Here is a 14,004-nt window from a genome sequence, read left to right as displayed (position 1 = left end):
TGACGAGAGGAAGCCAGCATGAGCTGGAGATTAACTCACTGACAGTAAGTCACAGAGGCCTGGTCTTTTCTGGAGATAAGTAGAATAGTATAGTTAACTTAATTGTGACCACTTTGAAACACTTATCTGTAGCTTATATATAGTAACAGGGTTAAATGATGTATATTGTGATATTAATCCCTATGTGGATGTTATTATATGATCATCAAACATATATATACCAATAAACCTTGATATCTTATCAGGCAGTGGTAACAGGCAATGGTTACTGTAAATAATATGAAAGGAGTGAATTTTTGAACTGAATATATCGAAATATTATATCTGAAGCTGAAACTTACATTTTGCTTGTAGGATATTATCGGCCTGCCTTCCTAAGAAACCTCAAAACCACCTTATTAAGATCCAAAGTTTCAGTCATTTACAGTGTATGCAGTCTTTTGGTAAATGGAAATCAATAGCATGAAAACAGGAAACATGGTGACATGTCTACAATGTGATTCATTTATTTCAGGGATGAATGTCCCAGATATGTAACGAATGGTCATAAAATGAACAAGTAGCAATCCTGTCATATGCTGAATCCATGCTGATACTTCTTGACCAATCAGCTCCATATGCTAATGAGCCATGTTCCTCCTGGCAGTAGTGAGCCATCAAAGGGAGACTACTAGCTCCTACAACACAACAGATATATTTATTTCTTTATTTCAACATGGTTGTTTAAAGCCATAAACAAGAACTTTTCTACTATGACATCCAGTTTTATGGGTGGAAGAAACCAGAGTGCCCAAAGTAAACCACTAACCCTTGGCAAGTTATTGGCAGAGTGTCCAGCAAACACTATACCAGATCATGGCAGAGAATGCTGTAGAGTGAACCCATGTCTATGGGGGCCTATGATCAATGAAAGGCAAACATATTCTCATCAGTCCACTCACAACTGCACACAAAAGCATATATATATTCTCTGTTTTCTGTGAAGCTAAATTTCTCCTTTATTAGTTTCCATATCTCAATAAAATGAATAAATGTAGAATAGTTTAGTTCTTAAGGATCATGATTTTATAGAGAAAAGAACATATCTTCCATATGAAACTTTGAACATAAAAATTTCTATTTACCTGAAGGGATTTCACGGGCATCCAACACATGGAAACCATTATGCATGGTGGCAGTGAGTACTTTCTGACCATGCCTTGGGTGCCATTTGATCCTGAATACTCCTCCCCCAAGGGCAGTGTTGGAGAGAGGGCTCTTCATCTGCCTTGTGTCCCAAAGCAACACATGCTCATCATAGCTGAAACAAACAATCAAGTATTGGATCTACTTTATCATGGACTGCCAAGATACCAATTGAACATTGACTCATACAATCATTCATCAATCCCCAGTCTACATGAAACACAGCATAGTAAGTGTCTTTACTGCAGAGTCAAACAACATCAGTTGCTATTATACATTTGTATCACAGTATGCATTTTCTGGTTCACCTGATCAATTTGTAATCTTCACAAAGAAAGAGTGGACTCTGGCATTTTCCCGTCCTAACACATAAAATAAATTACAAGCCACAAAGTAGTGACAAAAACCCTTAACAGGTGGTAAATATGATGGTTTTATTAACATTATTAATTGGAAGACTTAAAGGTATATCCCTTTATGACTGTTCATATGAGTGAGTGAGTGCTTGGGGTTTAACGTCGTACTCAACAATTTTTCAGTCATATGACAACAAAGGAATCATTAGGGTGCATGTACGTGTAATGTGCCTCCCTTGTTGCTCTTTTATTTAGTGCTGCTTCACTGAGACGACTTACCGAAGGCAAGTAAGCCGTCCCGCCCAAGCCATTATACTGATACGGGTCAACCAGTCGTTGCACTATCCCCTTCATGCTGAACACCAAGCGAGTTGGCAAGTTACAACTTCCTCTTTTAAAGTCTTAGGTGTGACTCGATCAAGGATTGATCCTGGATCTACCGGTCCCAAAGCGGACGCTTTACCAACTGTGCTATGCGGGCCAGTCTACCGTTCATATGACGTTAAGCCAACTTACCTCCCTGTAGCTAATATAAACTCCTTCACAGGGTTACTCTGAATGCTGACCACACCCATCATGTGCCTGTAAAAACCAAAGCATTGTAACTAAGGTTTTCCTATGTATGTTTCTGACTAGGATTTAACATTGTTTTCAATAGTTTGGCAACACCACAAGTGATATCTCCTTGTAGCAGGCTGGACCTAATGCCGATGAAGATCATTGTCGTTTTTTTACTCAACAATACATATTTATCATTTTACTTGTTATATTTTACTTGTTCACTTGTGAAGAAAAAATCATTTTCCTTTTTAAGAATTTTCAGCTCAAAATTTAACATATGCAATACCTATTAGAGACAAAAATAGGCTTATCTTTACACCGAACATCCCAGCCTTTCAATTTACAATCATCTCCCCCTGAAAGCATAAAAAGCAACATGTTCTATCAGTATTACATAGGCCTACACATACATGAAGCAGACATTTTTTCACTTACAGAATGTTATCATAGACGAAGTTGTGGGGAAGGTTGGCTTCCGTGGCCAAGGGGGTTAGCAAAATATTTATTTATTCAATTCAATTGGTGCTGAAGAATATTTCACTTAGAAGAAGGCAGCCAGCATTATGGTGAGGGGAAACCAGGCAGAGCTGAGGTGGGAAACCTTCGACCATCCGCAGGATACTGCTGGACCTTCCCACCTATGGCCAGAGAGGAAGCCAGCATTATGGTGAGGGGAAACCAGGCAGAGCCCGGGGGAAACCTTCGACCATCCGCAGGATACTGCTGGACCTTCCCACCTATGGCCAGAGAGGAAGCCAGCATGAGCTGGACTTGGACTCACTTTGACAGCATTGGTGGGAGGCTCCTGGGTCATTACGCTACGTTAGCGCGTCAACCATCTGAGCCACGGAGGCCCCATGGTCAATACAAAGAGGTCATTTACTCTTAACACATTCAATTTAAAGTAGACTAAGCTATATGACTTTACCTGAGTAAACAATGTTAGTGTCCCAAGCATTAAAGGCTGCAATCCACCCCTCAAAGTCATGGGCTTTCCACTGAGACACTAGTGTAAGTCCATCCACATTACAGTCTAATAAATTCAACCTTCCTTCTGAGTCTGAGGATATGATTTGAGCAGGGGAACTGGAATACAAGTCACAAAGATCAACCTTATACAGCATAAGATTCTAAGTATGTCAGTCAAACCTTTTAATGGGACTGCAATGTATACAGATATCTACAAATACAAACAGAATTAATAGTGTGCATGTACAAGTTTTCAACACTGTCCCTGTGAATAATTTATTTCTCTATTCTGTAAAACCTATACAGTAGTAAAACAGAGTAAATATTTTGCTACAATATCCAAGTATACATGTAACTATCAAGGAAGAAAGTACCGGCCACATTGTATTAGTTCAGTGATGGGGGCGTGAACATCACTAGTCATTTTCAAGTTTTTTGAGCCTTCACCAAATTTACATTACATGAAGATGAAATTAAGTCAAATTTAAGTCATGATTGGATTCCAAACAAAAATTACTTTCACATACCTCTTATTAACAGCAGTAGACCAATCTAAGGACAGAACCAGGGCCTTCTTACCCTCCACACACACACAAGCTGATGACAACTGGCTTACACACTTCTCCAGACCTGATCTGTCCACACTAACAGAATACAGGTTGACGTTACCATCTGAGTCTGCCACGACAAATGCTGGACACTGATTCAATCTCAGACTGTTCCATTTAATGTCCAGCACCCCAGCAGTTTCTAAACGCTCCATTTCCTCACAAGAAAACTGTCCGTTATTATCATCAAGCACTCTGAACAGGTAAATCCTCCCAATTCTCTTTTTGGGGACATCTGTGGGAACATTTTCTGTCTGAGCAAAATGAAATGGAATATATATATATATCACTGAAGGTCAATTTTTGATCTCTTATTTTTGTTTTAAACTGACTGAAGATAATAGCAAGAACACATACCATTCAAAACATGTAAAGCAAAAGATAAGTCAGTGATCATGACATTCATAAATTAAACTTTGCCCTAGGAGCGCAAGAGATACAAATAGACTACTGTCTTGCGTATGTTATATTTTGGCAGACACTTTAGGGCTTCTTTTGAAACAACAATCAATTCATTATAAATCAATGCCACATATAAATCGAGTTCATGATTTGAATAAACCTGTTTCCAAAATGGAATGATCATACTGGTTTTTCTGCTGGCTTGCGTTGGGTGATAAAGAAATGGTCTGAAGATTAACCTTGTTTTGATGGAAAAAATAACATATGCAAGGGTAAACGTCAAAGTACATTTATTTAATATTTAGTTGATTTTAATGCCCCATTTTTCTTTTATTCTTTTATTCTCTTTACTTATCACCTACACTGTATTGAACTCTCTTGGGATTTATTTAAAATAAATACAGACCATTGTAAATGGTGACACCTGGTATGTTACAAAATCATTTTGTGAAGTTAGCAGTTCTGAACATATCTATTTTTTTACATTCAAAAGTAAAGGACTGCATCCAAATTGTGCATGCTATGCCTTTAAGTGTTAAACTAGCCATTGAAACAAAAAAAACATACATCATGGATCCCATACACAACAGACATTAAAAACAAACTCAGAAACATCAGTATAAAATAACATTTAGCATATCTGCACTCATATCCTTTGAACAAGATTTATGTACACTTATTTACAAATGTTAGCAAACTGAAATATAAATTACAACTGTTTCATAATGATAAATATCAATTCAGCCTATCAAAATATTCCTGTAACTGATCATATGCTTCCATATATTTACACACCTTACAAATAAGGTGTAAGGATAAGTAAGCATTCCAGTTGGCTGGTAGTTATCACTTTATTAATGGCTGTTTATGACTCTACATGTCTAATAGTGTTACAAATTATTATTTCCATCTTCATACCGAAGGTGTTGTGGATGAGTCTGGGTCTGTCAGCTGATACATCCCACACAACAGTAGGTCAGCATTCTCATCCAGGGGACACCACTCCGCAGAGTCTGCAGTGAACTCTGTGTCCACCACATGCCTGGTCACTACCTTCCCATCACCACACTCCATCAGGTCGACAGCTATAACACCAGACCCATGTCAAAGATTTCCTGTAACAAACAGAACAAATGTAAAATTATTCAGTCCATTATGAATGGAAAAAACCCAACCATTTCTCTGACATATCACATAACAAACTGAACTATTTTTAATCTGTATCACTGATACAGGTAAGATGAACTCTCCCAGGTTTGTTGTCAGTCAATGTTATCATTCTATCACCACCATCATCATCCTCATGTACCATTATAATACCATTATAAGTATTTTGAGAATCAATTTGAGAAATGTGATGATCACTTCATCAACATACCAGTAACGACAGACAGAGCACAATCCATACATATTTGGCATATAAAAATCTTGGCAGAACCCAGGTTTGGTCTCAGGATTTCAGGAACAGTAAACACATTTTATACAATGAAACAACAAAGGAATACACAGCATAGACATGCTATGAGGTAAAATATCTGTTCGCTCTTGTCTTATAGACATGCAGTATCAGGATTTCATGGATTCTCAACTTAAAGGAGAAGAAAACATAGAAATGGTCCCAAAATCAGATGAAAGAGTGTCAAAACTTATTTGCAAATATGATCTTTTTGGGGCCAACTTTTGGTATTTATCGTTGTTGCATAATAATGTTCTAAATAAGGATGTGATGCTTGTCCAATAAATTTATTTGAATGTAAATTTGTTGTTTATATCGAAACATACACATTTAACTAAATTATGATAATATTTATGAACATATTAAAAATATAAATATGATCCAAATTGAGGTTTAATACATCTGTTAGCTGAAAAGAACAAATTCTAGAGCAAAAATATTTATTAAACCTGTTACATCCTTTTTTATGACATTATTAAACAAAGACTATAAATACCAAAAGGTGGTCCCAGATACCCAGCATACAAAAATTATTTTCAAGTGTCTCAAAAATTGGAAAAAATATTCAAGACCACATTTAGGAATAACTTTTCACACTCTTTCATCTAAACTTTATGTCATTTTTATGTTTTCTCAACCTATAAACTAAAAAGGGTCAAGTATGGAAAGTATGTTTAAAAGGAAAACTGGTGGAATTAGTGACCATTAAGAGAATTCCTCTTTAAGCTTAATGAAGACGAGAATTGGGTGAAACTTACTGGCACCCAGTGTGTACAGTCTGAGCCACACGTAAAGCAACTGAGACAGGATTGATTATTTAATTGCCTTTCATACCCCAGAAAAGTAGGTGAGTGTTTCACTTTTCTGACTACAGCCAAGTGTAATAATGATAAAAGGAAACCAGTCAAAGCCAGGAAGAAACCCCTCCCACTTTGTTATATTGTACATTGTATATAATGTATCAGAGACACAACCTGACCATATTTTGCTACATTGTAAATACAACACAATGCCCTGATCACACTTTTCTACATTGTAAGTACCAGACAATCCAGCTGATCACCCTTTGCTACATTGTAAATACCAGACAATCCACCTGATCACCCTTTGCTACCTTTTAAATACCAGACAATCCACCTGATCACCCTTTGCTACATTGTAAATACAACACAATGCCCTGATCACACTTTTCTGCATTGTAGGTACCAGACAATCCACCTGATCACTCTTTGCTACATTGTAAATACCAGACAATCCACCTGATCAACCTTTGCTACATTGTAAATACCAGACAATCCACCTGATCACTCTTTGCTACATTGTAAATACCAGACAATCCACCTGATCACACATTGCTACATTGTAAATACCGGACAATCCACCTGATCACCATGTGCTACATTGTAATAACCAGACAATCCACCTGATCACACTTTGCTACATTGTAAGTACATGTACCAAAGACAAAGTTGTTTAGAATTCACCACAACTTCACAGGGGATCATAATGTTGAAGTACATAATGTCCATTGAAAAATATGATTGACTGATCAATAATTTTCCACATTAATATATTGTGCTAGTCAGACTTTATGGATGGAGGAAACTGTAGTGACAGGCGTGCCTGGACTACACCACATACCTGAAAAGTCTATGATGTTAGTCACATACGAAATTGTATGTTATAAAAAATATTTATTTTACCCTCTATTTTGTAGAAAAGCAAAAATAGGGTATCCATGAAGCAAACAAAACCATGCCATTACTGTATTTGGCCTGGTATTTTTTAGAGGCAAATAAAAGTTTTTGAAATATTACTTTTGGTAATGAAAGTAGGATCTTATGCTACCTTTTAAGTACTGAACATACCTCAAAACAGCTTTCAGACAATAACAGACAAGGTGTGGGCCAACTACCACAAACGCAGGATTTGTACACATGCCAACTGTTTCATTTGTTCCTTGCTTCTAGAGGTAAACAGGTTGTTCTCAATTGCATGCATGTTACATGTGAGACTAGTCATTCAATATTGATAAAAACATAAGAACATGACAAACAATATCTTACATTTGCAATTTGTTATACTTTATTTATACATGTAGGATCAAATACTTCTAGGCAACCATGGCTCTCTGGTCACTAAACATTGACCAGAACTCACTATGTGTATATATTTAAATAAAATATGACTCAGAAAATTTGGTCTCCTTTTTTCTTCCAGATGAAACGCAGAAATATGCATTTTTACTTTTTAAAGTTACCATACAAGTAATTATTTCTGAACACTGTTTTCAGCTCTTCCCAGCTATGCTGTGCTTTAATCTATTTATAAATTCTATCAATGATTCCCCCTTTACTGTGAACACTTGTTATCTTGTGGCAAATTTTCTCATAAAAAAAAATTACCACCTCAAAACAATACCAAAACGTCCAATTTGATGCATATCTTTATGTAAAATAGTTAAAACATGTAAATGTTTTCAAAAAACACATCACAATGACAGCACAGACTAATGTGTACAAACCATGTATTAAATAAGTTATAAGTAACAATGAGGAAAACATGTCTTTATCATAGCTTATAATGTAAAATGTTTACGGTCCTAACACACAGGCAGCAGCCCACAAATGATACTGTATATAATTGTACATGGCAGTGTCAATGACATTTTGATTCCATGTTTGGTAATTAATGGTGGCTATCAAAGTTTTTTTCCATTTTTACCATACAAAAAACAATGCATTATAGCATGATAAAATGATGATCTCAAAGGAAAAACTTGCTACTACGGTGTCTATTCATTAAATTTCTTTTCATGTACAGGATTCACCTGAATCCTTCTTGATTCTTGACAGAGTATTTTATCCACTACAAATGTCAATGACATGGGTGTTCAGATACTGTTATCCTAATCAATGACTTTCATGTCCTTGCACTTCGTTCACACTCCAGTAAACATTCACGAACAAGTATCCTGGCATGAACGATCCCTCTCTTAAGGCGCTCTGCTGATGATTTACTCCCTGAATATGTGGGACGAATGTCTCTACCCATATCCTCAATCACGGCCAATAGCTGTGTGTATTTGCTCTGGGGCTGTGGCGGTATGATGCTCCTCTGGAGAGCTTGAGGGGGTGGGGTAGCTCTCACGTCAGCCAGGTCTGACCGGGGGGTGCCTGGGTTACTGGCAACAACTGGTGTTCCTGGGTTACTGAAATTTGATGTTGCTGGGGAATTGCTCGACTCCATCACATCATCTTCACGATCAGCCATGTTCTTGTCCTGAAAGTATTAAAAGCCCTTGAAATAAAGACAGAAAGCCAGCAGTGAAACAAATGATTTTATTAGCATTAGGATACAGTACATATTGTGCTTGAGGTAACATTGCAATACTAAACCCAACTATTACGCTGATCTCATTATTTTGTGCAATGACAGATAAACATATTATTATCAAGTAATCTAAGGTACTAATACACCAGATGGATCATGGGTGGTGCTTTGCTCTCATATACAAGAGGTGAGATGTGATACAAAACTGCTCCGTCTTCCAAATGACGATATAGTAAAAAATATTAACAGCTGTGTCCTGTTAACAGGCTTAATTTTATAAAAGGTATTCTCTGCAACCTTCAACTTTTTTTCATTTTTAGTTAAGTTCATTATTCCAAGAAACAAGGTTAGCCTCGGTTAGCCTTAGATATTAACACAGATGAAGAAATACGGTTAATAGCCACCAATCAAATAAAACCCTGACTGCTTAGTGAACAGTTAAATCAAAGACTCTAACTATGCCCTGTGAAGTAAGTCATGTAAAATATTTTAAAATCTGACAGTTACTGTTTTTTTTTCATATTTATTTATTTATTTATTTATTGGCTAGTGCATCTAGATGAACTCTGTGTACTGTTTAAAAATCTGAAATTCATCCATGTTACTGTTACAATGATTCGGATGAAAATGAAATGAAATTTTAAAATAACTTCCGACTACGATGTATTTTTGTACAAATGGTTATTGCCAAATGCACAAGAGTCAAGCCAGAACTGTAAAAACACAGAGCCACACTGTATATAACTAAGCTAAAATAAACACGGTAAATAGTCACCCCTTTACTATCGATCATCTACCATCAACCATTATTTACGAAACAGTAACCCAACCAATCCCGAACAGCCACATCATCAACTAAATCTCACGTTACACCGCCGCCGACAGCTTTCGCCCGTTTACAATAAAAAATACCGACAACTAATGAGAACGCCGAGTATAATACATCAACATACTTTAACTTACTCGCCTCAGATTACCTAAAATAGAGATGAAAGCACGCGAAACTCTTCTGTCTTCCTCTTTGTTGCCATCAATTAATGGAGATTCTACAAATAAGAATGTGAAAAGATACGAACATGTACGTACAAGAAAGGTTAAGCACGTATTCTTCGTTTTAGTTAATGGTTTGAACGCTTATGAATTGTTTGTATTTCCATTATGTAAATATTAGTGGTTATTATATAGGACAAAGTAAAATCAGGCAAACTGATTATATCTCAAGTCCGCTGTCCGACATATTTACTGATTCTATCAGCTTCAAACATCATGGCGTCGTCGAGACCCGGTGGCGTGCGAAGGGTTTTGGCGAAATGCAAAGCTAGCATTGAAGCTGGGAATTTTTATGAAGCTCATCAGATGTACAGAACGTTATACTTTAGGTATGTTTCAGATATTGTGGGTTTAATGGGAAAGATAGTCTTGTTTTTACGAGACACGCCCAAACTGAGTTAATGCGTTGTCGACACAACAACAACGACGCTAAGACTTATGGAATTTGTGGAATTTGAAAGAAATTATTCAGTGAATCGTGCGATATGAGTCAACAATAGGCTCTTTACATACATGTTAGTTAAGAATTGAAGATGTTTAATTTCTTAATTTAGTATTTTTTTGGTAGATGAAAACTTGACTGTTACAGAATTTCTGGACATTGTGACTTGTCTTTTACATTTGATTATGTGTACTAGCACAGCCCTGACTTGTTCCATAAGCTTACCTTGAACACCTGTGTATTTCCCTTGCTGGCTTCAGTATACTACTGCTGGGCACCGAAGAATGTGTCTGTCCGTAGTCACAGTCATCTCTGCTATCAATTCCAGGTAGGTGTTCCCATATGTCATCACTACTAAACCACACAAGCATGAAACTATAGTGGAAATTGGATATATTCCAACGTCAGCCACCATGTTTGAAAGCATACTCCTCACAGTGAGGGGACTCATGTATCAATTCCTGCTGCCATTAATATGAAAGTTAGACCCTTTTGACTCGCATTCTGGGTAATTGTTTGGGGTCAGTCTAACCAGTAATGACCTAGAGGGAACCATACTCAACATTGATCACTAAAAACATTTGTCAAATAAATGATACAAAAACTGAAGAAGAGATTAAACAAGTACAAAAGATGCTGGAAGTGTCTGTAGTTATCTTTTTGTATGGGCTGTGCGAAGTATGCATTCAAAGATGGCGGTTGGAGTTGGAATTTAACCAATTTCCACTATAGTTTCATGCTTGTGTGGATTTACTAGAGATGACACATGGGAACTCCTACCTGGAATTGATAGTTGAAACGACTGTGACTACCGACAGAAAAATTATTTGGTGCCCAGCAGTAGTATACTGAAGCCAGCAAGGGAAGAACAGAGGTGTTCAAGGTAAGCTTATGGAACAAGATAGAGCTGTGATAGTACCGGTATACATAATCAAAGCCCTACAGAGCTACAATCAACGTCTAGGTGATTCTATCCCTGTTAAGCTACAGTTTGGGTCCTTGCTGTCCTAGACTGTTTAACCACAGACTCCCTGCTAGCCTAATGAATTTGATCGTTTACAACAACATTATAACATCTAAACAGAGATCCATTTCCAAAACCCTTTCACCACTTAGATTCTCTGTTGCTTTTCCCATGTGACAGTTTCTTAATGGGGGGGGGGGGGGTAGCTTTTTTTTTTCATTCTGGGAGGAGGCGCTAGTGTGAAGAAGGACCACAAGCCATTTTTATGTCAAGATTGGATTGTAGCGTAACGTCTTGTTTTGACCAACCGTTTGAGATACTAAAATTAAATATTTTTGTACATTACTATACGTCATTGATTAAAGTAATTATCACTGCCTATATATGAAATCAAGCTGGCCTCCTATGTGATACTGCAAACTGATAATCAGCGCTTATTGCAGTTATTGTTACCTGTATATCAGGGTACTAGTCCAGTGAAGTGTGAAGACTTGCCCAGATAGCTTACAACCTAGAGAATTAGTCTAGATCGACTGAAACTTGCATGAGCAATTGGTCTTGACATCACTTTAAAAAATATTCAATAGTCATGGATAAAGATAGAATGGTCATTCATTAATGACTGATGAAATATGTGGTTGTCACTCCGTCAGTAAACGGACATGTCAACAGTGATAGAATTGCTAATGAAATTTACTGCGAAAATCAGCCACCGGCAATGAGAAAATTAAGAGATCCACTAATAGTGATTTATCTGATGGAGTATTAACTAAAATGATCTTTAAATAGAGAGGCTACATATATAGAGAGATAATACACGCTGCTATTTTATGCATTGTTGAATTGCACTTATTGTATGACGAAAACAGCTGGATCACAATGGCTTGAGCGGCTGAAGTCCTGTCTGGCACAATTCTCCATGTTCAGTCTTTGAACAAAACACAAGCTTTTATAGGGAATTAGTGTCACTGATGAATGTTGATTCATATCTGGCAAAGAAAGGTTTTAATTTTGCTGTTATAAGCCATTTGTCAAACTTTAGACTCCCGAAAACAAAACCAATCTGCGTGCTTGCCTTGCAAGACGCTGAAAATATTAGCGCCACCTGATGTCAGGGGGAGAAAATTAGTCAGCCTGCTTGCCTTCACATGCAGTCACTTGCACTATGCTAATGTCGGAAACAGAACGATTGGAAGCTGAAGTAGGTCAAATTACTTGTGAGGAACGATGTGATAGAGACCAAAGAAGCTTACAATGTCTCATGTCTGGTTTTATATGCTCCTCCTTCTTAAATCTAAACAATGCAGAGGGTGTTGAAGATTTCGGTGAAAGGGAGATATCTCGTAATGCGAACAGATCGCTTTGCCGAACTTTGGATGTGTTCAAATTGAGTTTATGTAAAATTTTGAATATTTTAAAATATCAATATATTATAAAATACAAAAGAAGTAAAAAGAGGTAGAAAGGCATGAACCACTTTTGCAGGGTTTGGTGTTGGCTTGATGTCCAAATGTCATACTTGCAATTCTAAACTAACTTATGTGTCAAGTGGCAAAATACCATTATCTCCATTGTTCCTCCGATCAGACTCACATGTGTACTGTTTCTATGATTCATTACCTGCTGTGAATGGCAGATGGCATGTCAACATGGATGTGAAATAGGACAGTGATACCATGCTTAAGCATTATTCAAATCACATTTAAGCTGTAGAAGCGTCCTTGTCCCAGCCCTCCACACTCTCCACCACACCTGATCAATTTCAAATATAAATTAACCAAAATTGAATGGCTGAGTCATTTGCAATTATCCCATAACGATCCAACAATATCTTCTGCTTTACATTGGCTCCGTACTTTCTCCTAGTTCTGGACAGTAATCCAGTTGGACCCTTCACTTGACTAACATTGAAAAGGCACTGTGGTGCAAAAGTACAGTGGGCTTCATTTGAGTCTCAAATACATTGGACATATTTGGTCAACCATCAGTTCTGCAAAATCTGTTGGATTACTAAAATTTTTGTGTGTGTCTTAGTACTTATTATTGCGGTTTTGTTTGGTTTCAGATATGTTGCCACAGCAGAGGTTTTCAGATGCCATAGAATTACTGTATGAAGGATCTTTGATCTCTTACAACACAATCAGGTAGGTGTTTTGTCATATAATTATGGTTTGTACTTGGATGTGTAGTGTGCTAACATCGTGTTCATTCATAATGGGGGCCTCCGTGGCTCAGTCGGTTGGCTCGCTAGCGTAGCGTAATGAGTCTCTCACCAATGCAGTCGCTGTGAGTTCAAGTCCAGCTCATGCTGGCTTCCTCTCCGGTCGTACGTGGGAAGGTCTGTCAGCAACCTACGGATGGTCATGGGTTTCCCCCGGCCTCTGCCCGGTTCCCTCCCACCATAAGGCTGGCTGCCGTTGTATAAGTGAATTATTCTTGAGTATGGCGTAAAACACCAATCAAATAAATAAATAAATCATTCTGAATGATTTTTTTGGCAAGCATTTTTTTCTTTTCATTTAGTAGCTTTGAATTACTCGCGAAGTGTTGTAAATACATATAGACATGACAGACACTTCACAAACCTCTAAAGGACTTAAAGTTGTAGGTATGGGCAAAGTGGTTTGATTGAACCTGTTTTAAGCTATAACTGTTCAAAGTTGAGTTTGGTAGGCTAT

General features: G+C 37.2%; 2 protein-coding genes across 2 annotated transcripts; both read right to left on the bottom strand.

Annotated features, from left to right (window-relative positions):
- Positions 1-492: 492 nt before the first annotated feature.
- On the bottom strand, positions 493-9,898 carry LOC135473053 (diphthine methyltransferase-like). The gene is made up of 8 exons (XM_064752842.1): positions 9,848-9,898; positions 5,000-5,196; positions 3,599-3,933; positions 3,031-3,188; positions 2,389-2,458; positions 2,058-2,123; positions 1,125-1,300; positions 493-677 (listed from the first exon to the last, which is right to left on the bottom strand). Exons 2-8 carry the CDS (start codon positions 5,153-5,155, stop codon positions 511-513), a joined length of 1,128 nt encoding a protein of 375 aa, XP_064608912.1. The 5' UTR covers positions 5,156-5,196; positions 9,848-9,898; the 3' UTR covers positions 493-510.
- On the bottom strand, positions 6,102-9,900 carry LOC135473058 (cyclin-dependent kinase 2-associated protein 2-like). The gene is made up of 2 exons (XM_064752856.1): positions 9,834-9,900; positions 6,102-8,819 (listed from the first exon to the last, which is right to left on the bottom strand). Exon 2 carries the CDS (start codon positions 8,808-8,810, stop codon positions 8,460-8,462), a length of 351 nt encoding a protein of 116 aa, XP_064608926.1. The 5' UTR covers positions 8,811-8,819; positions 9,834-9,900; the 3' UTR covers positions 6,102-8,459.
- Positions 9,901-14,004: the final 4,104 nt, after the last annotated feature.

This window comes from Liolophura sinensis, chromosome 1 (genome assembly GCF_032854445.1).
Source record: "Liolophura sinensis isolate JHLJ2023 chromosome 1, CUHK_Ljap_v2, whole genome shotgun sequence".
Classification (NCBI taxonomy): domain Eukaryota; kingdom Metazoa; phylum Mollusca; class Polyplacophora; order Chitonida; family Chitonidae; genus Liolophura; species Liolophura sinensis.
The sequence above is the reverse complement of the archived record's forward strand: the minus strand, read 5'-3'. Positions and strand labels throughout refer to the sequence as shown.

Coding starts and splice junctions, on each gene's coding strand:
- LOC135473053 (XM_064752842.1), bottom strand. CDS start 5,155: ATGGAGTGTGGTGATGGGAAGGTAGTGACCAGGCATGTGGTGGACACA. Junction 3,189..3,598: donor TCTACTGCTGTTAATAAGAG/GTATGTGAAAGT, acceptor CTTGTATTCCAG/TTCCCCTGCTCAAATCATAT. Junction 678..1,124: donor TGCCCGTGAAATCCCTTCAG/GTAAATAGAAAT, acceptor GTTGTGTTGTAG/GAGCTAGTAGTCTCCCTTTG.
- LOC135473058 (XM_064752856.1), bottom strand. CDS start 8,810: ATGGCTGATCGTGAAGATGATGTGATGGAGTCGAGCAATTCCCCAGCA.